This window comes from Panthera uncia, chromosome F2 (assembly GCF_023721935.1).
Source record: "Panthera uncia isolate 11264 chromosome F2, Puncia_PCG_1.0, whole genome shotgun sequence".
NCBI lineage: Eukaryota > Metazoa > Chordata > Mammalia > Carnivora > Felidae > Panthera > Panthera uncia.
This window is the reverse complement of record NC_064812.1, coordinates 44,405,227-44,430,761: the sequence shown is the minus strand read 5'-3', so window position 1 is coordinate 44,430,761 and position 25,535 is coordinate 44,405,227. Positions and strand designations below refer to the sequence as shown.

The following is a 25,535-nucleotide window of genomic DNA, read 5'->3' as shown; positions in this document are numbered from 1 at the left end:
AGAACTTTGTGGTCTTCTTTTGCCAAAATGTAGATTTACTTCAATGTATCAATGTATGATTCTTTGTAGGCCTTATCATGTCTAGTGGAGTATCTGATGTGAATATTCTTACAAGTAGTTATTTTTTGATAGTTGACAATATTTTCCTTAGAATATTCTCCTGCAAGACTAAAGTTGTTCCAACTTGTTTTTAGAATCGACAATCGGCATATGCTCATCTTGTAGCATATGAAGTCAGAAATAAACCTCACTGACACAGCCTTCTGTGAGGAGGTACCACATACATGATTTTACCAACTTGGGACTTCAGAAATTTGAGTCTGATAATCCGGTAGAGTTCATTGAATCTGGGTTACTGGTACATAATGACATCCAAAGGGATTCTTTCACTCAGAACTACAATGATAAGGAATGATTTCTTGAGAGGACATTTCACTATGAGAATAATGCAAATATTGTGTGTATTTACATACTGTGAGTTTCGAAGGGTACAATAAACATTCAGATGGTAATCTGGAAGGTCTGATATCTGAGGAATCACGAATAGACCTTTCTTCAGAATGGTTGAATGGGTGGTCTTGGGTAGCATGGATGCTCTTTGGGGCATCTCATATTATCCTTGTCACGCGCTGTCCACCTAGGATATCAACTTCTTGTTTAAGGACCATGCACCTGTTCCAAGTTCAGTTTACAGTCACGAGTCTGCATCAATTAATTTCTACTGCATCTTTACTCCTTTTATAGGGCTCTGCGTAGTGGTCCACAGTTCCTAAAGTAGGGTGCTCTGCTGGGGCCTTGGTCTCCTCTCACAGCTACATTTTCAACAGATGGTGGTAATGGAAGGGCATTTAAAACATCCTAGGGCAAGAAGAATCGCATCATATTCAAAACACAAACTGAAAAAGGATTTCCTGTTTTGTTATACTGCAACAATATACTTCCTATATATCATTATTAAATATCTTCCTGAATACAGAAGCTCAGGAGGATCTCAGAGTCTTAGTGTTTATTGGATTCATGTTCATCATTGTATAGGTTATAGAAACTCCCGTAATAGTCATCATTTTGTGACCTCACTTTACAAAGCAAGTTTCAATCTGCTGTTTATCCAAAAGTTTCTTTTGCTTAAACAAGGTTTTTTTTAATAGACTTATTTTTTTGGGAAGCTTCTAGACTTACAAAAAAGTTGAGAAGTGTTAGTACAGAGAATTCCTATATATCCTGTACCACACAGTTTTTTGCTGTTATTAACATCTTGCATTAGTGTAACATATTTGTTGCAGTCAATGAACCAAAACGGATACATTATCATTAACTAAAGTTCTTGCTTTGTTCTGATTTCTTTAGTTTTGCCAAATGTCCTTTTCTGTTCCAGGATTCCATCCAGGACATCACATTACATTTAGTTGTCCTGTCTCCTTAGATTCTGCTTCCCGGTGACAGTTTCCCAGACTTTTCTATTTTTGCTGACCTTGACAGTTTGAGTAGAATTGTTCAGGTATTTTGTAGAATGCCCCTCTACTGAAATTTAGCATGGTAAGACCAGGGATATGGGGTTTTAGGAATAAAACTATAGAGATGAAGTTCCATTTTCATCATATCATGTCAAAGGTATATACTATCAATATGATGTAGCTCTGTTGTTAACCTTGGTCACCTACCTGGGGTAGGATTTGTCAGGTTTCCCGGTTGGAAAGTTACTCTGTCTCTACCCTTTCCTTATGGTAGCCTTTGGAAGCAAATTGCTATGTGCAGCCCACAGTTAAAGAGTGTGGAGTTAGGCTTCACCTCTCTGAGGGTGGAGGATCTACATAAATTACTTGAAATGCTTTTGCACACATTTCAGACAGGATTAAAAATAAGAGCAGGGAAAGGAAACTCACATTCTTTGAATGTCTCTCAGAGGCTAGTCCTTTTAATTAGGCTGTTACTTAATCATCACCAGCCCCATGATGTAAGTGGCATTACGTGAATGTTACAAAAAAGGGAGACTGGGTCTCAGAACTGTAAAATACCTGGGGGAAATATAGCTGATAACTGTCAGAGCCAGAATTAAAGTATATGAGCTGCATCTCTGGGTATCAAGAAGAGAAAATAGATGTTCTCTAGTCAGCCTTGAGGAAGAAATGGATTTCGTGTGAGAAGCAGTAGAATGTAGTGGTTGGGAGCCTGAGGTTCTGAACGGAAAGGTAGGAGCTTTGGTTTTAGCCTAGGTTCTCTCTCACTTTGTGACTTTGGTCAAGTTATTTAACCTTTGCAATCTTTAGCTCCCTCCTATGGAAAATGAGATTAGCAACTCCATAGGATTGTTCTGAGGATTAAATAATTAACATAAAGCCCTTGGTATATAGTAGGTAGTCAAAAATATCAACTGCTATCATCGTCGTCATCATCAACAACAGTAATGACAATAAATCTTTTGAGAAGTAGGTAGCATGCGATCTCATTAGAGGCATCAAATATTGACAATTTCAAAGAACTTTAATTTTAGAACAAAGGATTATTTTCATTTTCCAGCATTTCCATAGATCAATAATGTTTCTCAGGCATTTTCATGGAGCTGCCGGTGAACAGTTAACTCTAATATAATATGAAATATATGGTCAATGCCTCTCTGTTAGGGAATGTTGTGTTAATGAGGTTAATTTCTGATTGGATACACTACACGAAAGCACATGCAAACATTTAACTTGATCAAAAATCAAAACAAACTTAGTCTTGCAGAAAATGTTCTAAACAAGATAGTCTGACTTGGTAGCATAAATTATCTACCAAGTTAATAAATACTTAGAACCATTGATTATTTTATTATTTCAGTTTGTTGTATTTATCATTCTGAAAAAAAAAAAAGACTAATGGAAAATATTATCAGAGCCTAGTTTTTTGTTATTTATGGAGAAAAGAAAAATGTGCTGTTTTCAGGGACAGAAATGAATTTTTATAATGTTATTCTTCCTTATATTTATTTTCCTTTCAGTGTGAACAAAACACGTTGCTCAATTCTCTATCCAATGGCAACTGCAATGGTGAGTTAGCTTAAAAAAAAAATTAAAGTGTTCTGACTTGAATATAGACCAGAGAATAGGTCCTCTTTCCTCTTCCTGCCACTGGACCTCCCTCTACTGTCCTCCTCATTTCCTTCTCTCTCTGCTCCTCCTCCTCCTTTTCTGCCCTTCTCCCCACACCTCCTCTTATTTCTACTTCTTTCTCCTTCCTCCATTTTCTTTCTCCTCCCCAGCTCCTCCTTCTCCTCTCCCTTCCTCTTCTCCTCCTTCCCTTCTTCATCTTCCTCCTTCTATCTCACCTCCTGCTTTCTTGTAGAAGTAAATTTTAAGTAAAGATGTGTATGCCTACACAGAACGAAAAGTGTAAACTTTGTTACAGGGTGTTAAAAATACTTGCAATACTTAAGTAAATGGTGTTTATTAATAAATAGAAGCAAATTACAATGTCCATTAGAATGCTTAGTATTGAAGAGATGTCAGTTTTATTTATGTTGAATTTATTTATAAATATAAATGAAATTCCTATTAAAATTCCACTAGGACACTTAAATGGCAATCGACAACCTTATTCTAAATTTTGTTTGGAAACTCAAAAGGCCAAGAATAGGCAAGACACTCATGAAATATGTGAAGTGTATGAGAGAACGTTTTCTTAACTCTCAAGATATGTTATAAAGCTCTAATAATCAATGCAGTGTGGTACTGGTTCCAAGATAAATTAACAGATCGATAGGACAAAGGAGAGGGCCCAGAAGGGTAGAAAAATCTCACACTTATTGATGTTTGATTTGTGACAAAATGGCATTGCAGAGCAGTAGGGAAGGGATAGTCTTGCTAATACACAATGATGAGACAATTGTGTACCTATAATGAATGAAATCATTCACTGTAATTCACACACCATATCTCCATGTCAGTACCCAGTGAGTCAAAGTCCTAAGAGTGGTAGACAAAATATAAATTTAGAGGAGAAGAAAAGAGAAAATACACAAGAAATACAAAGCATTAAGCATAAAGAAAATGACCATTAAGCTTTACTAGATTATTTTTTAAAGTTTTTGTTCAACAAAAGCCACCATATAAAGCATGAGAAGATAAGCCAGAGTGGAAGAATAGGTAGAACACATAATGTGGACAAAGGGCTGCACTCCTCTACAAATCAATGAATAACGAAAGGTAGATGACCCAATAGAAATGGGTAAAATACGTGAACAGCCATTTTCAAATTTACCAGTAAACATGTAAGAATATGCTTGACTGTCATTCGCAGTAATTACTGGAGAACTAGGGGATTTAATTTGCATTTATCCACTAATATATACATGTATATGTGCGTATATATCTATGTGGTTTATTGGTAAACATTTAAAAGTATGAGGATGCCAAGGGTTCCTGAGGATGTAGCACAAAAAGTCTCCTACAATGCTGGTGGGGGTGTAAACTATTATAACCGCCTTGGAAAACAGTTTGGCAAAATTGTGTAAAGTTAAAGATATACCTACCCTCTGACCACCAATTCCACTCCTACTCAGACAACCTGAAGAAATGAGAGCCTGTATACAGCAAATTACAAAAACAAGAATATTCACAACAGTAGTATTTGTAACTGTCCAAACCTGAAACCAACCCATATTTCCAGAATAGGTAGCAGATAAACACAGAAATTGTGGTGTATTATGCAATTGAATTTTTATTTGATATACTTATTATTTGGTATACTTATACAATAAAGGAAATTGAATGTCTTATATAAAATGTAGTAGGGTAAAAAAGAGCAGTTCCATAAAATTCCAAGTCCATTTACATAAACTCAAAAAACAGAAGATGCTGACATATTAATTTTTGTACTTCTAAAGACAATAGGAAAAGGAATCTGTTAATATTTGTATCTGGAAACATATACAAGGTATTATAAAGAAGGATAGGCTTTCTTTATAATTCCCCAAATCTAGAAACAACTGAAATATCCATTAACAGTACAACGGAAAAAGAACATGTAGAATGTTTATATAGGAGGATAACATAATATTTATTATATTACCATATAAAATATACTCTGAATGAATATATAACATATTGAATGGAATAAAATAAATGTTATATAAATATATGAATCAATGGCATTGACCCCATATCAACATGGATGTAGCTCAGATGTCAGCTTCTCTGGTCTTTTTTTTTTTTTTTTTTTTTTTTTTAATTTTTTACTGTTTATTTTTGAGAGAGAGAGAGAGACAGAGTGCAAGCAGGGGAGGAGCAGAGAGAGAGGGAGACACAGATCTGAAGCAGGCTCCAGGCTCTGAGCTGTCAGCACAGAGCCTGATGGCGGGACTTGAACTCACAAACCATGAGATGGTGACCTGAGCTGAAGTCGGACACTTAATCAACTGAGCCACCCAGGCACCCCTGGGCTTTTCTAACTTTTTGTGGTAAATGTACTTCATCCTGCCTCATGTCCTCAAAGAATGCCTACATAATACTGGTATAGTACTTATTTAATGATCATTTATTGAATGTCTTATTCTCCTGCTTATCTGGTAACTTTAAAAAAAATTCTCAAAACATTTTTGAGAAAGAGAGAGAGAGAGACAGAACATGAACGGGGGACAGGCAGAGAGAGAGGGAGAACAGAATCCGAAGCAGGCTCCAGGCTCCGAGCTGTCAGCACAGAGCCCAATGCCAGGCTCAACCCCACAAACCACAAGATCACGACCTGAGCCGGACGCTCAACTGACTGAGCCATCCAGGTGCCCCTGGAAACTTTTTTTTTTTTAATTTTTTTTTTTTAACGTTTATTTATTTTGGGACAGAGAGAGACAGAGCATGAGCGGGGGAGGGGCAGAGAGAGAGGGAGACACAGAATCTGAAACAGGCTCCAGGCTCTGAGCCGTCAGCCCAGACCTGACGCGGGGCTCGAACTCACGGACCGCGAGATCGTGACCTGAGCTGAAGTCGGACGCTTAACCGACTGAGCCACCCAGGCGCCCCGCCCCTGGAAACTTAAGAGTGTTGTCACCTCTGCCTCACTAGGCCAGGCCCATTTTTCACAGAGCAGCAACTGATGGGCACCATCACTTTTGCTGTGTCCCTTCTGTAATAGTCAGAACTAGTTGATCAGAATGTTTCTTCTAGCGTCCTCCTCCTGTCCTCTGACACTCCAGAGTATCCTCAGTCCTCCTATTTCTCCTTCTTGTTCAGAAACACCATCCTGCCCTCCCCTCCCTGTGCTTTATTTGTTGTTGTTGTTTATTTATTTGGGGGGAGGGGCAGAGAGAGAGAGAGAATCCCAAGCAGGCTCTGCACTGTCAGCTTAGAGCCCAGTGCAGGGCTCAAACTCTGGAACCACGAGATCGTCATGACCTGAGCTGAAATGAAGAGCCCGACGCTTAACTGATTGAGTCACCCAGATGCCCCACCTCCCTGGGCTTTAATTAATTACTAAAATCTATAACTCTTGGTTTTATTACCTTTAAATTTTCACCTCTGCAACTCTGATTCTGTCCTTAACCATGTTCAAAATGAAATAGAATTTTTTTTTTCCTGCCATGAGATAGTCTGGGTTTTAATCCATGGATAGAAAATACCCAGTGTCCCATGCTCACCTCAGACAGAACTATAGGTCAAGACGCTTCCTCCTATGAGCCACGGTAGCCTGAGAACTTTTCCACACAAGGCTGCAGGAAGCTACTGTGAATGCTTGGTGTTGACATGCAAGCTGAGAGGTAATTGCCGTCCTGACTTCATTCTGTCGTGTAATGACAGATGAATCTTAAATCACCTTTACTTTAAAATCTGTCACATGATTAATCGTGAAGTTTCCCTTCTGTAGGCCCAGTGCCCCCTCCTCAGCCCTTGAGGGCACCTAAAGCCCTTTCTTATCTTCTTATACTGCTTTCTCTTTCATTCCACATTACACAAATCCTCTATCCAAGTTAGATAAATCAACTCACGGCCCCCCGGTATCTAATTCAGTCATCCCTGGCTCCGAGCCTTTATTTGGATTCTCCTGAACAGAACTATCTCCTCGATCTGCCAATCCAGACCTTATACTGTCTTCAAGAGTTAACAGAAAAGTAAAAAGAAAATTGAAGGACACACTGCTTGGCAATCCCATTAAGTATAAAAAGAAGTCAACCAGACCCATACAGGGGAACGTGCTGTCAGCACAGCCTGGAATGCAGTATCTTCAGCTGTGAAATGGAGATCATAGTAATAGAAAAGCAGAGATACCACATGCTTCACTCAGTCACATATTGACTTAAGTGGTTATAGAGTTTGTTCTTTTTCTGCATATTTTCCTTCTAACTAGATGTTTAAGGCAAGAAATACATTTTAACTTTTCATTGCATTATCCTTCTGTGTTCAATGAACACTTGGTCAGTGAATGAAAATTGTAAGGATAGGCAATATCTGTATAGCATTTGATAGTTTTCAAAGGACATTCCTCTTTATAACTCTGAAATAGGTAATTAGTAAATACTACACTTCCGCTTTCAAATAGGTGATAGGATACTCTTCATGTTATTGATGAATAAGTTGGGGCCCATAAGGGATAATTAACTTGCTCTGAATTGTGCAGTTAGGGACAGAGGCAGGACTTGGGTCCCTGTTGCCAGTGGGCATGCATACAAGAAGGGATGCTCGAAGCTGGGACAGGAGAGACTGGTCTGAAAGCAGTCTGCAGGGAGAGTGCTAATTGTCACAAGGTTATGACAATAGAGGGAGAGGATGAACTTGAAAGAGAGTTCAGCATGTCATGAACACTGCTGGCACTGTTTGGGTGTTGGAGGAGGGGAGAGGGCAAAACAATGACTCTGAAGCTTTGTCTCTCTCACACTGGGATGATGTGGAACCTGAGGGGGTGGGGAGTGAAAAGGGAAGGTAAGTTTACTTTGGAGAGTGGGGAATATAAGACGTCCAGGAGACGCCCAGAGGGTTTGCGGGAATGCTAAATAAATCTGGAAGTAACTAAACCAAAGAGAGACAAAGCTGAGCAAGGGAGTGGGAAACAGGGGGGAGAATTAAAAAATCTATGCCCTCCCGCAATAATTTACACAGAAGGGGAAGATTTGTCGTTGAGCACATGATTGAATAATCAAAATATATGAAACAAGCTACATAAATTATAAGATGGCAAGCACCATATTTATCTGAATGAAAACACAAATTGCTCAAATGTGAAGAAATCTTCTGTTACCATGTGTAGACTGTGTCCCCAAAGCATTGTAGTCACTTGGGAACGCCCCAGAGGCACTCCTGCGCACATCTCTCTTCACGCTATGGTTTGCCAGCTTTACCTTCACCTCCTCCTCCAGATCTCCCCTCATGTGTTCTGTTGTCTCATTCCTGCGTTAATTAGTTAATGTCCTGTTGCCTCAGCACATGTTTCTTGTACTTATGAGCATCTATTAAGTCCCGGGCACAATGACCAGTGCTGCGTGTTCAAGGGTGAAGAAAGCAGGCATGATTTCTGCTCTCACGGATCCCGAAGTCTAAAACAAATTCCCTGCCCTCACCCACCACCTCTCCTCACTCCCCAAAGCAGCAACCCAGGTACACTGATTTTCTATTGCTTCTGTCACAAATTACCACAAACTTAGTGGCTTAAAACAACACACATTTATAGTCTTAAAAGACAGAGACTGAAATGAATCCCACAGGAGAAAATCAAATCTTTGTCAGGGTTGTATTCTTCCTGGAGGCTTTAGAGGAGAATCCATTTATTTCCTTGCTTTTTCCAACTTCTGGAGGCCATCTGCACTCCATGACTCCTGGCCCCTTCCTCCATTTTCCAACCAGCGGTGTGGCATTGTCAGATTTCTCTTTGACCTCTTCTTTCATCACCACAGCTTCTCTGATTCCCACCCTCCTGTCTCCCTCTCCTAAGGACCCTTGTGATTACATTGTGCCCCCCCTGGATGACCTAGGTTAATCTCCCTATCCTAAGGTCCTTAACTTAATCAAATCCATAGAATTCCTTTTGCCATGTAACAAGTTTACAGGTTCTGGGATTAAGATATGCACATCTTTGGGGGGCATGATTCTGTCTACCACACCAGGTCAGTCCTCTATGTCCTTAACACTTTCTGCGTGATTTTTCCGGCCTTCAGAAAATTTCAAATTACTAATTCAATCGGCTGACTTCCTGGTGTGGTTGTGTCTATTGAGGGCAGGGACCATCATCTGTCTTGTTTACCACTCTCCTTGCCTTACTTAGGACAGCACTCAGCCCAACATATGTCTGTATTGACTGACTGCTTGAATGAATGAATGAACAAATGAGTGAAGAACAAATGAGATGCTCGATAATATGAGTACATGTTTTCCAAAGAGAATGTTACAGTTCTAAATATTTCATATCTCCTTGTTTTTTTTGGTGAAAAATTAGAGATGTAAATCTGCTTCTCAATAGTTAATTGATATCAACAGAAAATTCCTTCTCTTAAAAAATTATGAGTGACTCACAGACTGTCAAGAACCTTTTGAAGTATATGAAAAGCACTCCTAAATTATGCAACTATGAATACTTTTTAATTAAAGGAGTTAATGAATATTCTACAGGAGAGAGCGTGCTTCCACAGTCTGGAGTTAATTGCCCACCCACACCTGATGGTTAATTTCTTTCTGAAATGTTGTTTTTTGTAGATAAAGCCCATCATTTACCACATCCCACATGGGTATAGATTAGTTGTCTCCTTTGCACATGCTCCAAGCCTACCTCATTTTGCTTAAGGCAGGATATTAGCTGTGAATTCACTTTACTCTTTTCTACGACAATGTGATTTTTATTGCACTGGTTGATTTACTTAGAAGCTTAGAACACAAGGTTATAGCCATAAAATCAGTACAATAGCAGAACCGAGAGGGTACTGTGTAAAAGAAAACTTCACTTGTTTTGGAAAGATTTCAGAAGTGTCCGTTCTATTTAAATTTTCATTTGAGAGAATTGGTAACTTACCATTAAAGATGTCTTCTTTATTTGGAAAAGGCATTATGAATTGCTTCCCTTAAAATAGCTTACTTAAATTATTATCTACAACTACATGGCACAATTCTTTTGTCTTATTCTATTTTGTTTTGTTTTGAATGGCCTGCAAATATGCCCATATTTTGATTAAAGGAACAGGAAAGAGGAAACTGGATGTAAAGTGAAAGACAAAGCAAGCCGACTGAGACAATAGAAGGGAAATTTTTGTATGGCTGTTGATACAACCCAAACATTTTTATAGTTAACAATCTATCACCGCTTAAATTATAAAATAACCAAAAGAAAATATAAATAGTGACAAGTACAGTTTACAAGTGAAATTAGGTGTTATAGGATAGGGAAGAAAAAAAAACTTGGTTCTTAAAGAATTTTCTGTACCTTTTACCATCACTTTCTGGTCGTTTGGATCCAGTGATCAATCCCTCTAAATAACATCTACGTGGATTGTTTTCTCATTGTAGTATTAAGTTCAGACTGGCAAATAAGCTTCTTGTGAACTAGCAGTGGCTTCCTGAAGCACCAAGTTGATAAAAATTGTAAAAAAAATACCGTGATTGATTAGCCATGTCTGTCTGGCTAAGGGATGGGGATGATAGAACTCATGCCATACTGTAATAGTTGTAGATAATCATTTATGTAGCTTCTTTTAGGAAAAACAATGAATTAACATGCTTTTGGACATTATGTCTCTGTACCTCTAAACAAAATGAAATAGCAGTATCTATACTCCAATTATTCTAGTGCCAACCTGTGTGTGTATATGTGTGTGTGCGTGTGTGTGCGTGTGTATTTATGGGACTAAGAGGTAAGAGGAATAAATATCAATCAACATTCCACTATTTGCCTTTGCTTTGGATATGAATTTTTCTTTTTCCTGTGATCTTAATCCCCTCCTATCTCTGATCATGAGCAGGGCACATTATATCTAAGGATATAAATAAGAGCCTCTGCATTAGTAGAGGTAGGTCCCGTGTTTAATTAGGCAAAGAGTGAATGGTAATGATTACTACTGAGTGGTCCATAAGAGCTAAATTATGGTAGCTTTTAGGTTTAAAGTTCTAACTTACCATTTGGGGCCAATGGTGTATAGCCTAAACCTATACTTGTTGGCCCTCCTTTCTATGAAAGAAACAGGAAAACAGAAGGCGCTGCTGGAGTGCCTGGCACACATTAGGTGCTCAATATATGTTGGTTGCCTGGGAGAAGGAGGAGTTTGAAATCTCAAACTATCATTAACGTTTAATTACAGCTGTCCATATAGTTGTAATAGTCACAGTGTGTCTTACTTTTTGGAATCCTATACATCCTGCAAGGCTCCTTTTGCATGAAGCCTTGAGTGATCACTCGAGGGACTTCTTCTTGTAAATTCCCATTCTTTTTCATTTGTCATGTCATTTATATACCAATCCTACCCTTGGCACTCAAGGATGAGCTCCTAGAAGAAAGGAATAGAATTTTACTTACATTTGTATCACCCAGTACAGTGTTGAAACCTTATAGTTTGAACTACATTTGAACTACTGTGTTCAAAAAGTTTCCTAAACATAGTACGTGCTCTATAGTTGTCATTTCAGATAATAAATATGAATATAAATCTGAAGCTGAAACTTGGAAACAAATCCTATAGCTGAATAACTTTGTAGCAGTTATCTTTTTTCTAACAATTATTGCTATATATAAATGTTCAATGTTTGACACTCTTTTTACCTCTAAGCAGCAGTTTTCAAAAAATACACAATTTCCCTTCCACATCCCTCCAATGCTGAGAAACAACCATATTCCCACATTTTTGTAGCCACGCTAGGGGAAAAACATGGGTATTTTAAATAGCAAAACTATTCCAATTAAGAATTTATTTCTTCAGAGGGACACCTGGGCGGCTCAATCGGTTAAGCATCTGACTCTTGGTTTTGGCTCAGATCATGCTCTCACAGTTCATGGGTTGGAGCCCCATGTCAGGCTGACACATGAGGAGGCTTCTTGGGATTGTCTCTCTCCCTCTCTCTCTGTCCCTCCCCCACTTGTGCTGTCTCTCTCTCTCCCTCTCTCTCTGTCCCTCCCCCACTTGTGCTGTCTCTCTCTCTCTCTCTCAAAATAAATAAATAAACATTAAAAAATTATTTATTTCTTCAGAGAATTTCATAATAATTAATGAATTGGAGTTTATCTGGTAGATTTTGCCTACTAACCATAGAAGTATCTTACCTCACATGGTCTGCTCTGAGAGCCATATCAGTCCTTAGAGGGACCTTGTCATTGCTTAGAAATAAGTCATTTCACACAAGGAAACTGGCCATCAAGACGTCGGCAAATAAGAGGTCTTGATCTCCTACGTAATTTTTTTTCCCTATCAGGTACATTGAGAGGCAGATTTACTGTGAACCAAATCAAGCTTAATTTTTAGGGTCCCTCACACACATCCCTTCCAAGCCCAAGAGACAAGCCCCAGCAATGAATCTCCAGACACCACAAAACAGGGCTCTACCTCAGGGCATACCCGTGAAGGAGCCTGGGTGATATTGTGGACAGAGTGCTATTCAGAAGGCCTGGAGGCCTCGACTCTAGTCTGTGGTTGGCCCAGACTTGCCAGGTGTTCTTTCGAAATCATTTAAACGTGCTGAGCTTCCGTGCGTCTCTCTGTAATTAACCTATCCCATGTTCCTCTCGGAGTTATGTAAGAATTACCTGAAATAACGTTCAAATAATTAAAAATTAAAGATTTCAGAAGTCATTAGTAATTCACTGAAGAATAAAAGACCCGAAGAGTGTTTGGAACCAGTCTTGTTGCACATGAGGCCACTGTTACCTTTCCACGGTTCAACAAAGTCTGCAGCTGAAATCTCAAATTCTCTCTAACCCAAGTCTCTGTTTCTCCTACAGAAGAAGCTTCACAGCCATGCCCCAGTGAGAAATGCTTTTTAATCCTGGATTGCAGTGGAGTAACCTTTTTTGACTATTCTGGAGTCTCCATGCTTGTTGAGGTATTGTGTTTGGACTGATTCTTTCCCTTTTCTTCAGTAATGGGGGTTTTCACCACCTACTGTCTCGGCTCTGGGGTCTTGAACCCACTTGTTTTAGTACTCATCTCACTCATTCTCCCCAAGGAACATAGAACTTTACAACTCCCACTGCCATAGATTTGTGTTCAGGTGATCCCATCAAGCCTCTGGTGTGTGTGTGTGGGGGGGGGGGTGGGGGGGGTATGGGGGGGGGATTCACGTGGGGTAGTCAGAGAGAAGAGAACGCAGGCTTGAGATGTACTGAGCACAGTGCATTTTGGGAAGTTAGCTTTCGGGCTTCTAGAAAGAAAAGACCCCTTTGTGAGAAAGTGACCTCGGTGATGGCAGGATGTTTTCTCTTACCCTCCTGGGGGGTATAGTTTGACCAGATACCATATCTGATTTCTGAAACAGCCCCCAGTGCACAGGCTTTTCTCCATTCTATCAGATGACGGTGCTGACTTCTCTACCCTATGATCTTCATGGTGTCTCCATGACCCTGGTGTGCAAAAAATAAAGCTGCTTATTTCTTCAAAATCAACATAGCTCACAAGACATTCCAACAGATGGCAGAGCACCTAGTTTTTCCAATTCAAGGAAAACTCAGACACTTCTGGATTTTTTTTTCCTCTACTTTTTTGAGTAAATGCTATGTCAACAGGGAAGTTAGCTCCTTCTCATTTCCATTTGTTCCCTCCCTCAGTATCCTAAATTTGTTGGGGGAGGCTCTTGAGGATAGAAAAACATCTGTTCTTCAACAAGCCTCAGCCTTCTCCCAGCTTCTGCGGCCTGGAGCTCAGCTTACCTGTCTCTGGGTGTCTGCTCCCCAGAGATTCCCTACCCTCACCTACTAGTCTCCCCCATGGGTAGCTTTGTATTCTGCCAGAAACTTAATCAAAATCCTGTGGAAATTTCGGGAGCTCTTTCTCTGCTCATCTCCCTCATTTCCTCGACTCTTCCCCACAGATTTCACCCACCTAGCCCTTCCTGAACTCCAGTTCTGACTGTGTAGCTCAGGGAAGCTCTTGCATTTTACTAAGGCCTCCATCATGCTCTGGCCCAGAAGCTGCTTTGTGCAGAAAGCTGAGATACTGGAGAACTTGCTTCATATGTTTCTTTGTTTCAGGGAACTCAGTCCTGTGCTCCTTGTTCTCACCATCTGAAAACAGTTGTTTGTATATTTTTGGTCGGTCGTCTACTTATTTATGGAGGATAAGATAAGTCTTATATTAGTTACTTATCAGGGAAAGGAGATAATGATCCTTATCTCCTTAATATAAGATAAGTCTTATATTAGTTACTTATCAGGGAAAGACGTAGAAATCAAAAATGGACTTTTAAAGAGTTAAGATCAGTAGTTTCCAGTTTTACATTATGGGTGTTGGTTGTTTTCCGTGGTGTTGCGTAATTGTACCTCTATTCATTTATAAACATAAATTTGCAGGGTCCAACCTTCCAAATTCAAGATAGTGCAAAAAAAAAAAAAACAAAAAAAAAAAACAAAAAAAAAAACCAAACCCGAAAACATAGTGCAAAGATCACCTTTAGTATTGCTTTCCTATGGAGATAAGGCTGGGACTATGGGGAGGGGAAGATGCTTAGTGTGTGACTGTCAGAGAGTGTAGTCCCAGTACTGTCACACTGGCTACAAGGTGTTATCCAGGGTTACCTCCTGGATCACTGTGTATTCATCTTGTGAAAATGATGGGATGATTTTGTTTCATTCAGTTTGAGCAGATATTTAGAGAACAAATTGTGCAAAAACAATTGCATTTTAAATATCCTAGGCCTTAAATCTAGTGGCAACTTTTGGTATGTCACCCTTTTGCCTAATTAATATGCTTTTATTTTCTCGTTGTTGACTATAAAATCTTTGCACAGTTTGGCATAGAGTTCAACCTGAATATGTCATGTTTTCCTGCATCTAAATCTGGACTGTAGACAGATATTTCTTCACTGGGGCGAGGAGGTGGGTAGGGGGTGGGTAGGGGCTCCTTGTGTCCGGCATTTCTGTTTCTTCTGTGTCGCCAGGGTCTGGAAGCGTGCTCTTAAATGTGTGTGCAGAAGACTAGACTCACTGGGGGTGCTCATCTACAATGCAGTCTTCTGGGTCCTAGTTTTGGTCCAGGAATCTTTATTTAAACAACCACAGGTGATTCTGAGGCAAGTGGCCCAAGATCATATTTTGGGAAACACTAGATTAGGATTGATTGTCCATTTACTGGGAAAGACCAGTATGTGCAGTTTTTGTTTACTAGTATTTTAAATTTATTTTGAATATGCTCAAATGTTCATTAGCTGCTCTCTCTAGACATTGCACATCAGGATTACAGTTTGTCAAGAGGAGGAAATGATTACCTATTCCCACAGAGTGGGAATTCAGAGGAATCCTAATAAAATTTGGTACAGGACATATTAAGAAAGGTGTTTTTTTTGTTTGTTTGTTTGTTTGTTTGTTTGTTTTTACATTCATCTTCATGGTCTTAAAATACTACATAATGGAATTATGGGGCAAATCAACCAATGCGTTTTATTTTTAAATTAGCAGAAAATACCATTTGCCCTTGGCCTGGTTTCTTCCATCTGTGTATAACAACATCATCAATTTTGTGTCCATTTGCCCTTTTTAATTTCCTTATTACTACTTAAGTTTACTTCATCATGGTTACAGTAAATTGTGATGTATGTTAAGAACGTTAGCTTTAGGGGGCACCTGGGTGGCTCAGTCGGTTAAGCCTCCGACTTTGGCTCAGGTCATGATTTCATGGTTCGTGAGTTCAAGCCCCACATTGGGCTCTGTGCTGATGGCTCAGAGCCTGGAGCCTGTTTCGGATTCTGTGTCTCCCTCTCTCTCTGCCCCTCTCCTGCCCCTGCTCTTTCTTTGTCTCTCAAAAAATAAATGTTAAAAAATAAAAAGAACATTAGCTTTAAAGATAGATACATTATGATGTATGTTAAGAACATTAGCTTTAAAGATAGATAAGTCCTATCCAAATATTAGCCATATAGCTAGTTGCACGATCTGGGCCTAAGCATTTGCTTTTCTGTGAACTGGAAGTAGAAATACCCACTTCATGAAGTTGCAAAGCTTAGCAATGATGTATTGCAAAGAAAGCACACAGCCAAGTTTCTAGAAATTAATAAGTACTCAGTAATTCTAGCTGTTATAATTTGTTCTCATTTTGAAAAGTCATTTCTTAAAATGCAAATAATATCCTTGTGCCTAATATCATTTCATAGTTCCAGCCACTGAAAGAGGGTCCAGAGTAAAGAGCCGCAGAGTCTCTTGAGCCATGCCTGCGTGTCTTCCCACTTCCTACCATTCCTGGATTATTTCCTTAGTCACTGCAGTGGTAGGAACATTCCCCTAGGAGTTATACAGGTTGAAGGAAATGGAGCAAGTTCTATTTATTCTTCTGCTTAGGACACGGGGAAGGTCAGTGATTATGTTTATCAACATCAACAAACCACCTGCAGCAATGTGTGTGTGCCTCCTGCGCTCCAGAAAAAGTCAAACACTTACCAGTCACCTTGAATTAATCCTTTTCACTTACAAAAACAGGAGCCATTTACTCAATGGCAAAGTCTCAATCCACATATAGTTTGTTTGTTTGCTTGTTTTTTCATGCTCAGAGTGACACATCCGCCATTATTCTACAGTTGTTCTAAAATATAACTGCTTACTTCTGGAATCATATAAGGGAATATTTTTGGATATATCATGCATATTCTTATGTGTTGTAAATGCAACTTTCTATATTTTATATGTAAGATATATCTCTATTACATAACCAAATCCATCCTAGAGTTGCTAAAACTTCTCAATTTATTGTCACTGAGTTTCATGGGCTGACTTTGGTCTGGGTGAATTTAAAATGAGAGCCTTCAGTAAGGTGTTCCTACCTGATATTTCCTAGGACCTGAATGAGGCAAGACTCTAAAGTACACCAACCAAATTAGTTAGGATCTCTCAACTTGATGGACTTTTAAAAATGGAAGTTGGGCAATCAAATTGGCCTTCGATTATTTTGGTTCTCAGTTCTCCATCCATACATGGGATCTGAGAGTACATGAATATGCACAAATTGTTGTAAAATATTAAACTAAGCAGTGGGTCAGCAGTGTTCATCCCTTTTGTAAATGGGTCCTTCCGATAAGAGAAGGTTGAGAACAATTTTATATCATTCTTAAAGGGAATCAAATGTGGTCTTTTAATTTTTATTAAATGATGTTTCATTTATTAAATGAAAATATAAGTAGCCAAGCTTAGTTGCAGTAAAGGTTAAATACCCTAGTGCATTAATCTTAGTTGGCTAAGGCAGTCTCTTTTACAAGTTTGTCAGGGGATGCCTGACTGTGTAACAATGCCTCCCTCTGGTGGTCTGACATCATAAATATTGGCTTTTTTTTTTTTTTCTTTTAAACTAGATCCTCTTTTGTCTTAAGTCCGCCTTTTTCTTTCCTGCCTGCTATGATGAACTAATTGTGGGTATACTATTTTAATTCTTCCAGGTTTACATGGACTGTAAGAACAGGAGTGTGGAAATATCATTAGCCCATTGCACAGGTAAGGGAGGATTCTTGGCTGGCATTGAACATGATTCTTCTGCTACTCTATCTTTACATTACTTGTGTTTTCTTGTAGCTTCCTTGATAAAAGCAATGAAGTACTGTGGAAACCCAGACTCAGAGAATCCAGTTTCTTTTGAATCAGTATCTGCCGCTTTAAGTAACATCTGTTCAAATAAGGTGAGCCACGCAAGTTGGCATTCAGGAGTTATAAGAAAAATCAGAATGTAGAATCAAGGGCTTTGCATTTTTTTATATTAACCTATTACCCCAGTGGTATAGAAAATATATTATAATTTTCTCCCTCTCAGAGTCCTCTGCTACAGCAAAGGGATGTTTCCATTCCTTACTTGGATCAGTCATGAACATTGTTTAATAATTTGGGTCTTCTAACAATATCACTGTTTAGAGGATTTGGGAATCACCTATGAAGTGCATTCTACTTGCTTATAAAATAAATGCTTCTTCCAGGATCCATGATCCTGGGAATTTGAATCCACCTCTGTTGAATGCTAATACTTTGGACTTAGCCTTATGGCTTTTTTTCTGCTCCGATACCCTTGCCTCTCAGTTCATATTGCCATCTTTGGAAATATTATTTGCAGAGTCCAGCGCTCCCATGATATGAAGTGTCAAAATTATCTTCCAAATACTGGCCTTTATGGTTAGTTTTAGAACTGTTCCCAAAGCTTTGACATCCTGCAATTTTTCATTAGCTTTGAATCATTTTGCTTTCCGTCATCCCTAGAACAGCATTTGGTGCTTCCCAGAGTCATCCCTATTATATTCAGTCAGAACAGTACGTATTTGTAAAATAATAATAATAACACAATTATTATTATTACTATTATTATACACCTAACATTTATTGAATATTCATTATATTCCAGAAATATCCTAAGAGCTTTACCTGTATTAATTCATTAGATCTGGAACGTAGATACTATTATTTTTTTTTAATGTTTTTATTTATTTTTGAGACAGAGACAGAGCTTGAGCAGGGGAGGGGAAGAGAGAGAGGGAGACAGAGAATCTAAGGCAAGCTCCAGGCTCTGAGCTGTCAGCACTGAGCCTGACATGGGGCTCGAACTCACAAACTGTGAGATCATGACCTGAGCTGAAGTTGGACGCCCAACTGACTGAGCCACCCAGGCGTCCTGTAGATACTATTATTTAACCTGTTTTTAGAAATGAGCAAACTTAGGCCTAGCTGGAAGTGATACCACTTGTAAGTGGGAGAGCTGGTTTTGACGTCAGCAGTCTGACCTTGGACTTGGAGCTTTAAACCGCTGTACTCTGATGTGTGGTAGAATGTCTATCTGCTTAACTTGGCTGGGCAGCTTGCATGAGTTGCTACTATTCTTTGATTGTGGTAGCAATTTAGGAGTCGAACATGTCCTTTTTTCTTCCTCTCCTATTTTAGAATTTGAGCAAACTCAGCGATCACAGTGAAGTCTGAGACCCTGTTGCTACAGTACAGCTCTTGTCTTAGCAACTGCCCTGAAGAGGCCATACTCTGACATTTTGCACACCCTTTTTTGTTGCTGAGATCCTACAGATGACCTCTACTATAAGTACCATGTGACTTAATAACTGCGTAGCCACTGGTCAAGATTCACCAGGAAATTTCCTTAATCTTTGTTAGTAAGTAGGTTATCGTATAGTTATTTTGTAAAAATTGGTATGCATTTAGTTTTTTCTGTACTGAGAGGCAAATACGAATTTATTTCCTTTGCCACGGTATTTTGTGTTGTTTTATGTCTGTTTTGTTGTAAGTTAACTTGTAAAACTGAGAAATACTTTGTCATAAGAGATTTAGAGCATTTGCAAGCCATTTGTAAAAACGCAGTATCATCTGTAACTAATACATAAAACAACTTAGCTAATGTGTCATTTTCCCCTCCAAAAACATAAAAAGGCCATTAAACATCAATAAGATTAAATGTTTCTTTATACAATATGATATGAAATTCACAGAGATGAAGTCAAACAAAAACAAATGACAAACTAGAATCCATTGTTCTCCATATCTTTCCATGAAAGGAGGTCTTCAGCATTATTTTCAAGATAACTGGTATCCCAATGACCAAGTTCTCGACATTAGTCCGTTTTACTACGAATATTGGAAATGCTTAGCCCAAATTTCTGCATTCCAACCCCAGAAAGTCTCTGTTTTACCTTAGGTTTTGTTGGAGCCAAGCATATGGAAGTTGCATATTTTATACTTTTTCACAAATATGATTTTTAGATGAGAAAATAAATACCACCAGTAGAATAGCTTTGTCCTATTCTAATACAATTAACTGTAGTAATTTGGGACTTTCCTGTTTCAGAGATACAATCAATATAATACATTTATCTCCTTCTCTCCAGATAGATAGATAGATAGATAGATAGATAGATAGAGAGGTCTCTATAGGATGTTTTTCTTTTGTTAGAGTAGGACTTGGATATGTGATTATCTGTAAATCTACCAAATCAGCAGGGTAATTGACAAACACCACAGGCCAGGGTGACCTGAATGAATTATCATTTTCATGCTTGTATATATATCTGCAATCACATACAATTACAGAGGTTCATATTTTTATCAGGTGATTTGATACACTTATGAAGAAACTCATTTTCAAAGATAGGTCTAGGTATATAATTATGCCTACATTTGAAAGTGTGGTAACTGTTCTTGAAATTGCCAGTGTAACAAAGAGGCAGGCACTTTAAAGTGCATTCGAAAAGTAGGGTGAAAACAAAATTTAAAGACTGGCCATTTGGGTATTTTTGTGGGCATCTGTATGAAACTTCGACTCCCTGCCAAGTGATGTAATGGTCCCTAACAAATGTGTGGTAAACGTTCACATGGCCCTTAATTTTCACATTAAATCATAGGTAGCACAATGCGTTAAAATGAAAGGGAATAATAAATGTTGTGAATCTCATAACTTACCCTACCATTTCAATTTCAGTTTTTTTGGTTGACATGAACTAAAAAGAAAAGTCTTTGTCCCAAAGGAAGCCTCAATCTTTTCATCACTAATTTGGATCAAAATGAGTGAGGCCAACCTTCATTCTCATCAAATATGGTTCCAAGAAAAAGAGGGGGTAAGAATTAGAAGGAAAATGTCCTTAGAGAAAGGAATTTCACTCTGTTTTGTCCATTTAAATTATTCCAATGGTGGATGGTGGCAGCTTTTACCATCCGAAATCCATTGGTGTTGGCGTGTAAACATAAGTCAAGGAAAGTTAAGAAAAGAAAAAATATTTTTGCTGTGTCTGAATCAATATTTTGCTCTGTAGCTTTGGCCTATAATTAAATTCATGCACTGCAGGAATTTTATAATTTGTTAGAGATTATGGACCATGGATGCCCTTCAAATCATTATGGTTAATCAGTGGGTGGATTGTTCTATTTTATTGTTAAAGCTGATGCAATACTGTCTGGGCAGGTGTATTTGAATGCATTTCTATGTTTATACTAGAAGTTTAATAGATAAAACTTTAAAGCCAATAACTTGAGTGTCAAATGCTAATATTATTTTTAAAGTAAAGGAAGATGAAACCATACACCCTGTAAAGCTCTTTGTTCCAAGTCTTCTTCTGCATACCAAGGTCGCAATGACCGTTAACATGGAAGAATTCCTTGCAATTGAGTTCTGACAGCCCAAAGTTGACTTCTGGTTTTATACACACAAGATTCTAAAATATACATATTTATTTCAAAGCAAGCGTTAACAAAGGAACTATAAAATTATCTTGATGCTAGAATGTTTCTAGTTGTGCTAAATTATTTTTATGAGATCACCTTATTTTTTATATATGATAAACTACTTCCATATTACTTATTCTGGTAAAATAAAATTCGAAAAAATTAAAACTGACCTATAAGAGTGTTAAGGACCCAATAGAGTGACATATATAAATTAAGCATAAAATATGAAACCAGGAAAAGACCGTTAACATTACATTTATGCAAATTAAATGCCCTTAAATTTTACCATTTATCTTTCATTTTAAAGGTTATTTGCCCCCGATTATATGATTCAAGTGTTATAAGGTCTAGCTTGAACTACTTTGCAATAATTTATTTGACAGCTCTCTATTCTATAAATGCGTAATGTAATGAAGAAAGAGATCTTTCTTTTTTAATGAAAACATTAATGTGTTAATACCCTGTATGGATAATGTTTGACATTTAGTGGTTACCAAAATATATTAGTATGTTGTTGAACATACATATGCCTTAGAAATGCACGTTCTGTATTCTGTGGGAGTTTGTTGCCAGATTTCAAGTGAGTTCAGTGGTGCCTTCATAATCCAAAGATTTTTAGTTAAAAATCATGTAGTCTAATATGCTGCACTTATTTTTCTATATTTTTCAATGCATTTAATCATCTCTTTTATAATTCTTTGTACTAACTCAGCATGTAACAACCAATTTACATGGAAATAAATTGAAATATGATAACTATTATGCTTGACTGGATCTGTGTCCATTATTTCCAAGTATTTACTCTCCTGCAAAGCAAATAATACATATTGCTTTCTTAGACTGACCACCATGTGTTGAAAATTCCTGGAAGTATCTATTGTTCTTGGTAATTTGTTCTTATAAAATATCAACATAGGATTGTAAGATATTATGCTTTAATTTATGGACTGCTAATAAGGGTACTTTTTGCTGCAAGACAACATTTGCACGATCCTCTTTGACCAGGTTTACATCTTTTATGTTCTAATTTTAATGTGTATATGTATATGTTAATTTTTTTATTTGTTTGGGTTCTTCCTTTATATGCTGTTGTTTGTCTTTCCTGAGTTTCTGGTGTTTTATACTATTTCTAGTATTCCAGCACTCCAAGTTCAGTATTCCTTAGCATTTTATTTTATTTTTTTTATCTTTTTTCAAGTTTATTTATTTATTTTGAGAGAGAGAGCGAGAACAGGAGGGGCAGAGAGAGAGGGAGAGAGACAGAGAATCCTAAGCAGGCTTCACAGGGTCCGTGCAGAGTCCAATATGGGGCTTGAACCCACGAACTGAGGGACGATGACCGGAGCCAAAATCAGGAGTCAGAAGCTTTAACCAACTGAGCCATTCTAGTGCTCCTAGTATTCCTTAGTATTTTAAAGGTTACTGCTCCAAAGACAAGAAGAGAAGGCATGCTTCTAGGTATTGAAGACACAGCAGGGGGGCGCCTGGGTGGCGCAGTCGGTTAAGCGTCGACTTCAGCCAGGTCACGATCTCGCGGTCCGTGAGTTCGAGCCCCGCATCAGGCTCTGGGCTGATGGCTCGGAGCCTGGAGCCTGTTTCCGATTCTGTGTTTCCCTCTCTCTCTGCCCCTCCCCGATTCATGCTCTGTCTCTCTCTCTCCCAAAAATAAATAAAAAACGTTGAAAAAAAAAATTAAAAAAAAAAAAAAAAGACACAGCAGGGAATAAAACAACAAAGAAATCCCTGTCCTCACGGAACTTACATTCTAACAAGGGAAAACAGGAAGTAAATGGATAAACTTAAAATACACTTATCGTAAGTTTGATGATAATATGTGCTAATAATTAGAATGCAGCAAGGAAAGAGGATAGGAAGTATAGCAGAAAGTGGGTGCTGTGTCCTTAGGGTGGCAGGAACAGTGACTAATGGGAGTGTCTTAGTCCTGCCGGGCTTAACATACAGGCGTTTATCTCTTAAATTTCTGTAGGCTGAGAAGATAAGGATCAAGGTGCCAGTTTCTTTTTGAGAGCTCTTTTATTGGCTTGCAAATGGCCACTTTCTTGCTCACAACGTGGAGAGAGAGCATGCTCTCTGGTATCTTTTTTTTATAAGGACAGTAATCCTATAAGCTTAGGACCTCACCTTTATGCTTTATGACCTCATTTAACTGTTATTTCCTCCTTATAGTCCCTATCTCCAAATACCATATCTCACATTGGGGGCTAGGGCTTTAACATACGAAGTTTGGGGAGGGGACACAATTCATACCATAGCAGGAAGTTACATATTTCTTGTACATTTAAAATTTTCCTTTTTTATGTCTGAGAAACAGGCTTAGTAGAATTTTGTGTTTAATATAATGTAATGTTTTTGCATCAAAAACATGATAATCATGAACAAAGAATTCCAGTACTAGAGACAGTAGGTCAGCATAGACATTACTAACAATATTTGGCCACTTAGATAAGGTTCTGAGTGAAGTGGTCAGAAATGGGTTTGCAATGTACCAGTGGCTGTTCAGAAGTTGAGCCGTATATTTTGATGATGGATCCTAATGACTAGCCATCTAGTTACAGAAGACAGAATTGAATTACTTAATTTTCCTTTAGCTATCATATTGCTTTAAAGAAAATTCAGAGACATGCATGATTCTACCAGTTGTCACAGAGACTGGCACAGAGCAGTTCAGATGCTAACTTCAGTGAGAGGGCTCCATTTTGGGGTTTTTTTTTTGTTTGTTTGTTTTGGTTTTTGTTGTTGTTGTTGATTTTTTTTTTTTTTTTAAGAAGGAAAGGATGCTAGGTTACTACAAACTAGCTAAGTGCTCTGAAATGATCTCCATCAGAGAAGTCCTTATATACAAATCCTTACTTTGTATTGATTTAGCAACAGGAAGGTCATTTTGTTCAAATGTGTCTCCGTGTGGTTCTAAATTATAAAAGATCACTCTCTCTATTAAGTATAGGAAGCTTGGTAGTAGTATTTTTCCTATTTGGAGCCTCTGGTTCTTATGGCCACATTTATAAACTGGCTAATTAATAATTCCAGTAAGAATATATACCTACTAATTGATACAGTAAAAAAAAAGATGCTTCAATAAAAAAGAAATAAAAATAAAACTAGAGTTCTATCATGATTTCCTTTGCTTCTAGCTTTTTTTTTTCCTTCTTGGTTTTGAAGTAATTTCTGCCTTTGTGAGGATAGAAAAGTAAGGAAAGAGAGAGCCTCTTTGAGACTATAATGTGTTTTCCAGATCAACTTCCATATTTAAGACCCCTGTGTCTACACTTCGTTACTCTTTGATTTATATCCTACAGGGTTCCCAAGCTTCCCTAATTTCTTAAATTTGTAGTAAGCGACTTATTGTTTAAATGCATTTTATTTTTTAACGTTTTTATTTATTTTTGAGACAGAGAGAGACAGAGCATGAACGGGGGAGGGGCAGAGAGAGAGGGAGACACAGAATCTGAAACAGGCTCCAGGCTCTGAGCGGTCGGCACAGAGCCCGACGCGGGGCTCGAACTCACGGACGGCGAGATCGTGACCTGAGCTGAAGTCGGACACTTAACCGACCGAGCCACCCAGGCGCCCCGCGACTTATTGTTTAAATAAAGGTGCCTTTACTTAGGCTAACAAAGCCTGAGAGAGTGCAGGGAAGGGAGGGCAGGGAAAATAATGCCCAGGCAGTAGATAGGTTTGGAGGAGAAAGAAAAACGGAGGGTGAGGGCAGGTTTGCACAGGTAGTGCGTATACAAGGAAGAGGTTGGCTGACATGATTAACCCTATGGTGGGTATGATTTCAGGAGTATCTTGATGTCTACTGAATCCAGTTATTTGCTTCACCTATCTTTCACGGGGTCTGAAGTTCTTATCATGAGTCATCCATTATAGTGATAAGAAAGGAAAGATACATGTAAGCCATTGCCATGCGTTGTGCTAGCCTTAGGAAGGACCAGTTCATCTAATCAGCTTATAAGGCTTAAGTCATAATTTTGATGAGGAAGGCTGGTTAGAAATTATTTGGAGCTCAGGGTGCCGCTGAGGGCAAGGTTGGGAGTGGGGGTGTGGTGTTAGGATGCAGGCTGGTGTGGTAAGGGGGACCAAACAGTGATGTTGGGGGCTAAGCGATATGCCCCCAGCATTCTTGGATGACCAGGGACCTCCTTGTCCCTCACCCCGAAGACACACACACAGTGGAAGTGGGGTTCATGAAGCCAAACAATTCTTTCCACATAGCAGATTTTCCTGGGGCTTGGACCTATGCCTTT

The 25,535-nt window shown here is 38.5% G+C and overlaps 1 protein-coding gene across 1 annotated transcript in view; it reads left to right on the top strand.

Annotated features, from left to right (window-relative positions):
• SLC26A7 (solute carrier family 26 member 7) overlaps positions 1-22,029 on the top strand; it is a 117,556-nt gene extending 95,527 nt beyond the window's left edge. The window contains exons 15-19 of the mRNA XM_049633589.1: positions 2,978-3,026; positions 12,874-12,974; positions 17,505-17,559; positions 17,638-17,741; positions 18,985-22,029. Coding sequence (XP_049489546.1) covers positions 2,978-3,026; positions 12,874-12,974; positions 17,505-17,559; positions 17,638-17,741; positions 18,985-19,020 — 345 coding nt within the window. The 3' untranslated portion in view covers positions 19,021-22,029. The remainder of the gene's footprint in view (positions 1-2,977; positions 3,027-12,873; positions 12,975-17,504; positions 17,560-17,637; positions 17,742-18,984) is intronic.
• The last annotated feature ends 3,506 nt before the right edge of the window (positions 22,030-25,535 follow it).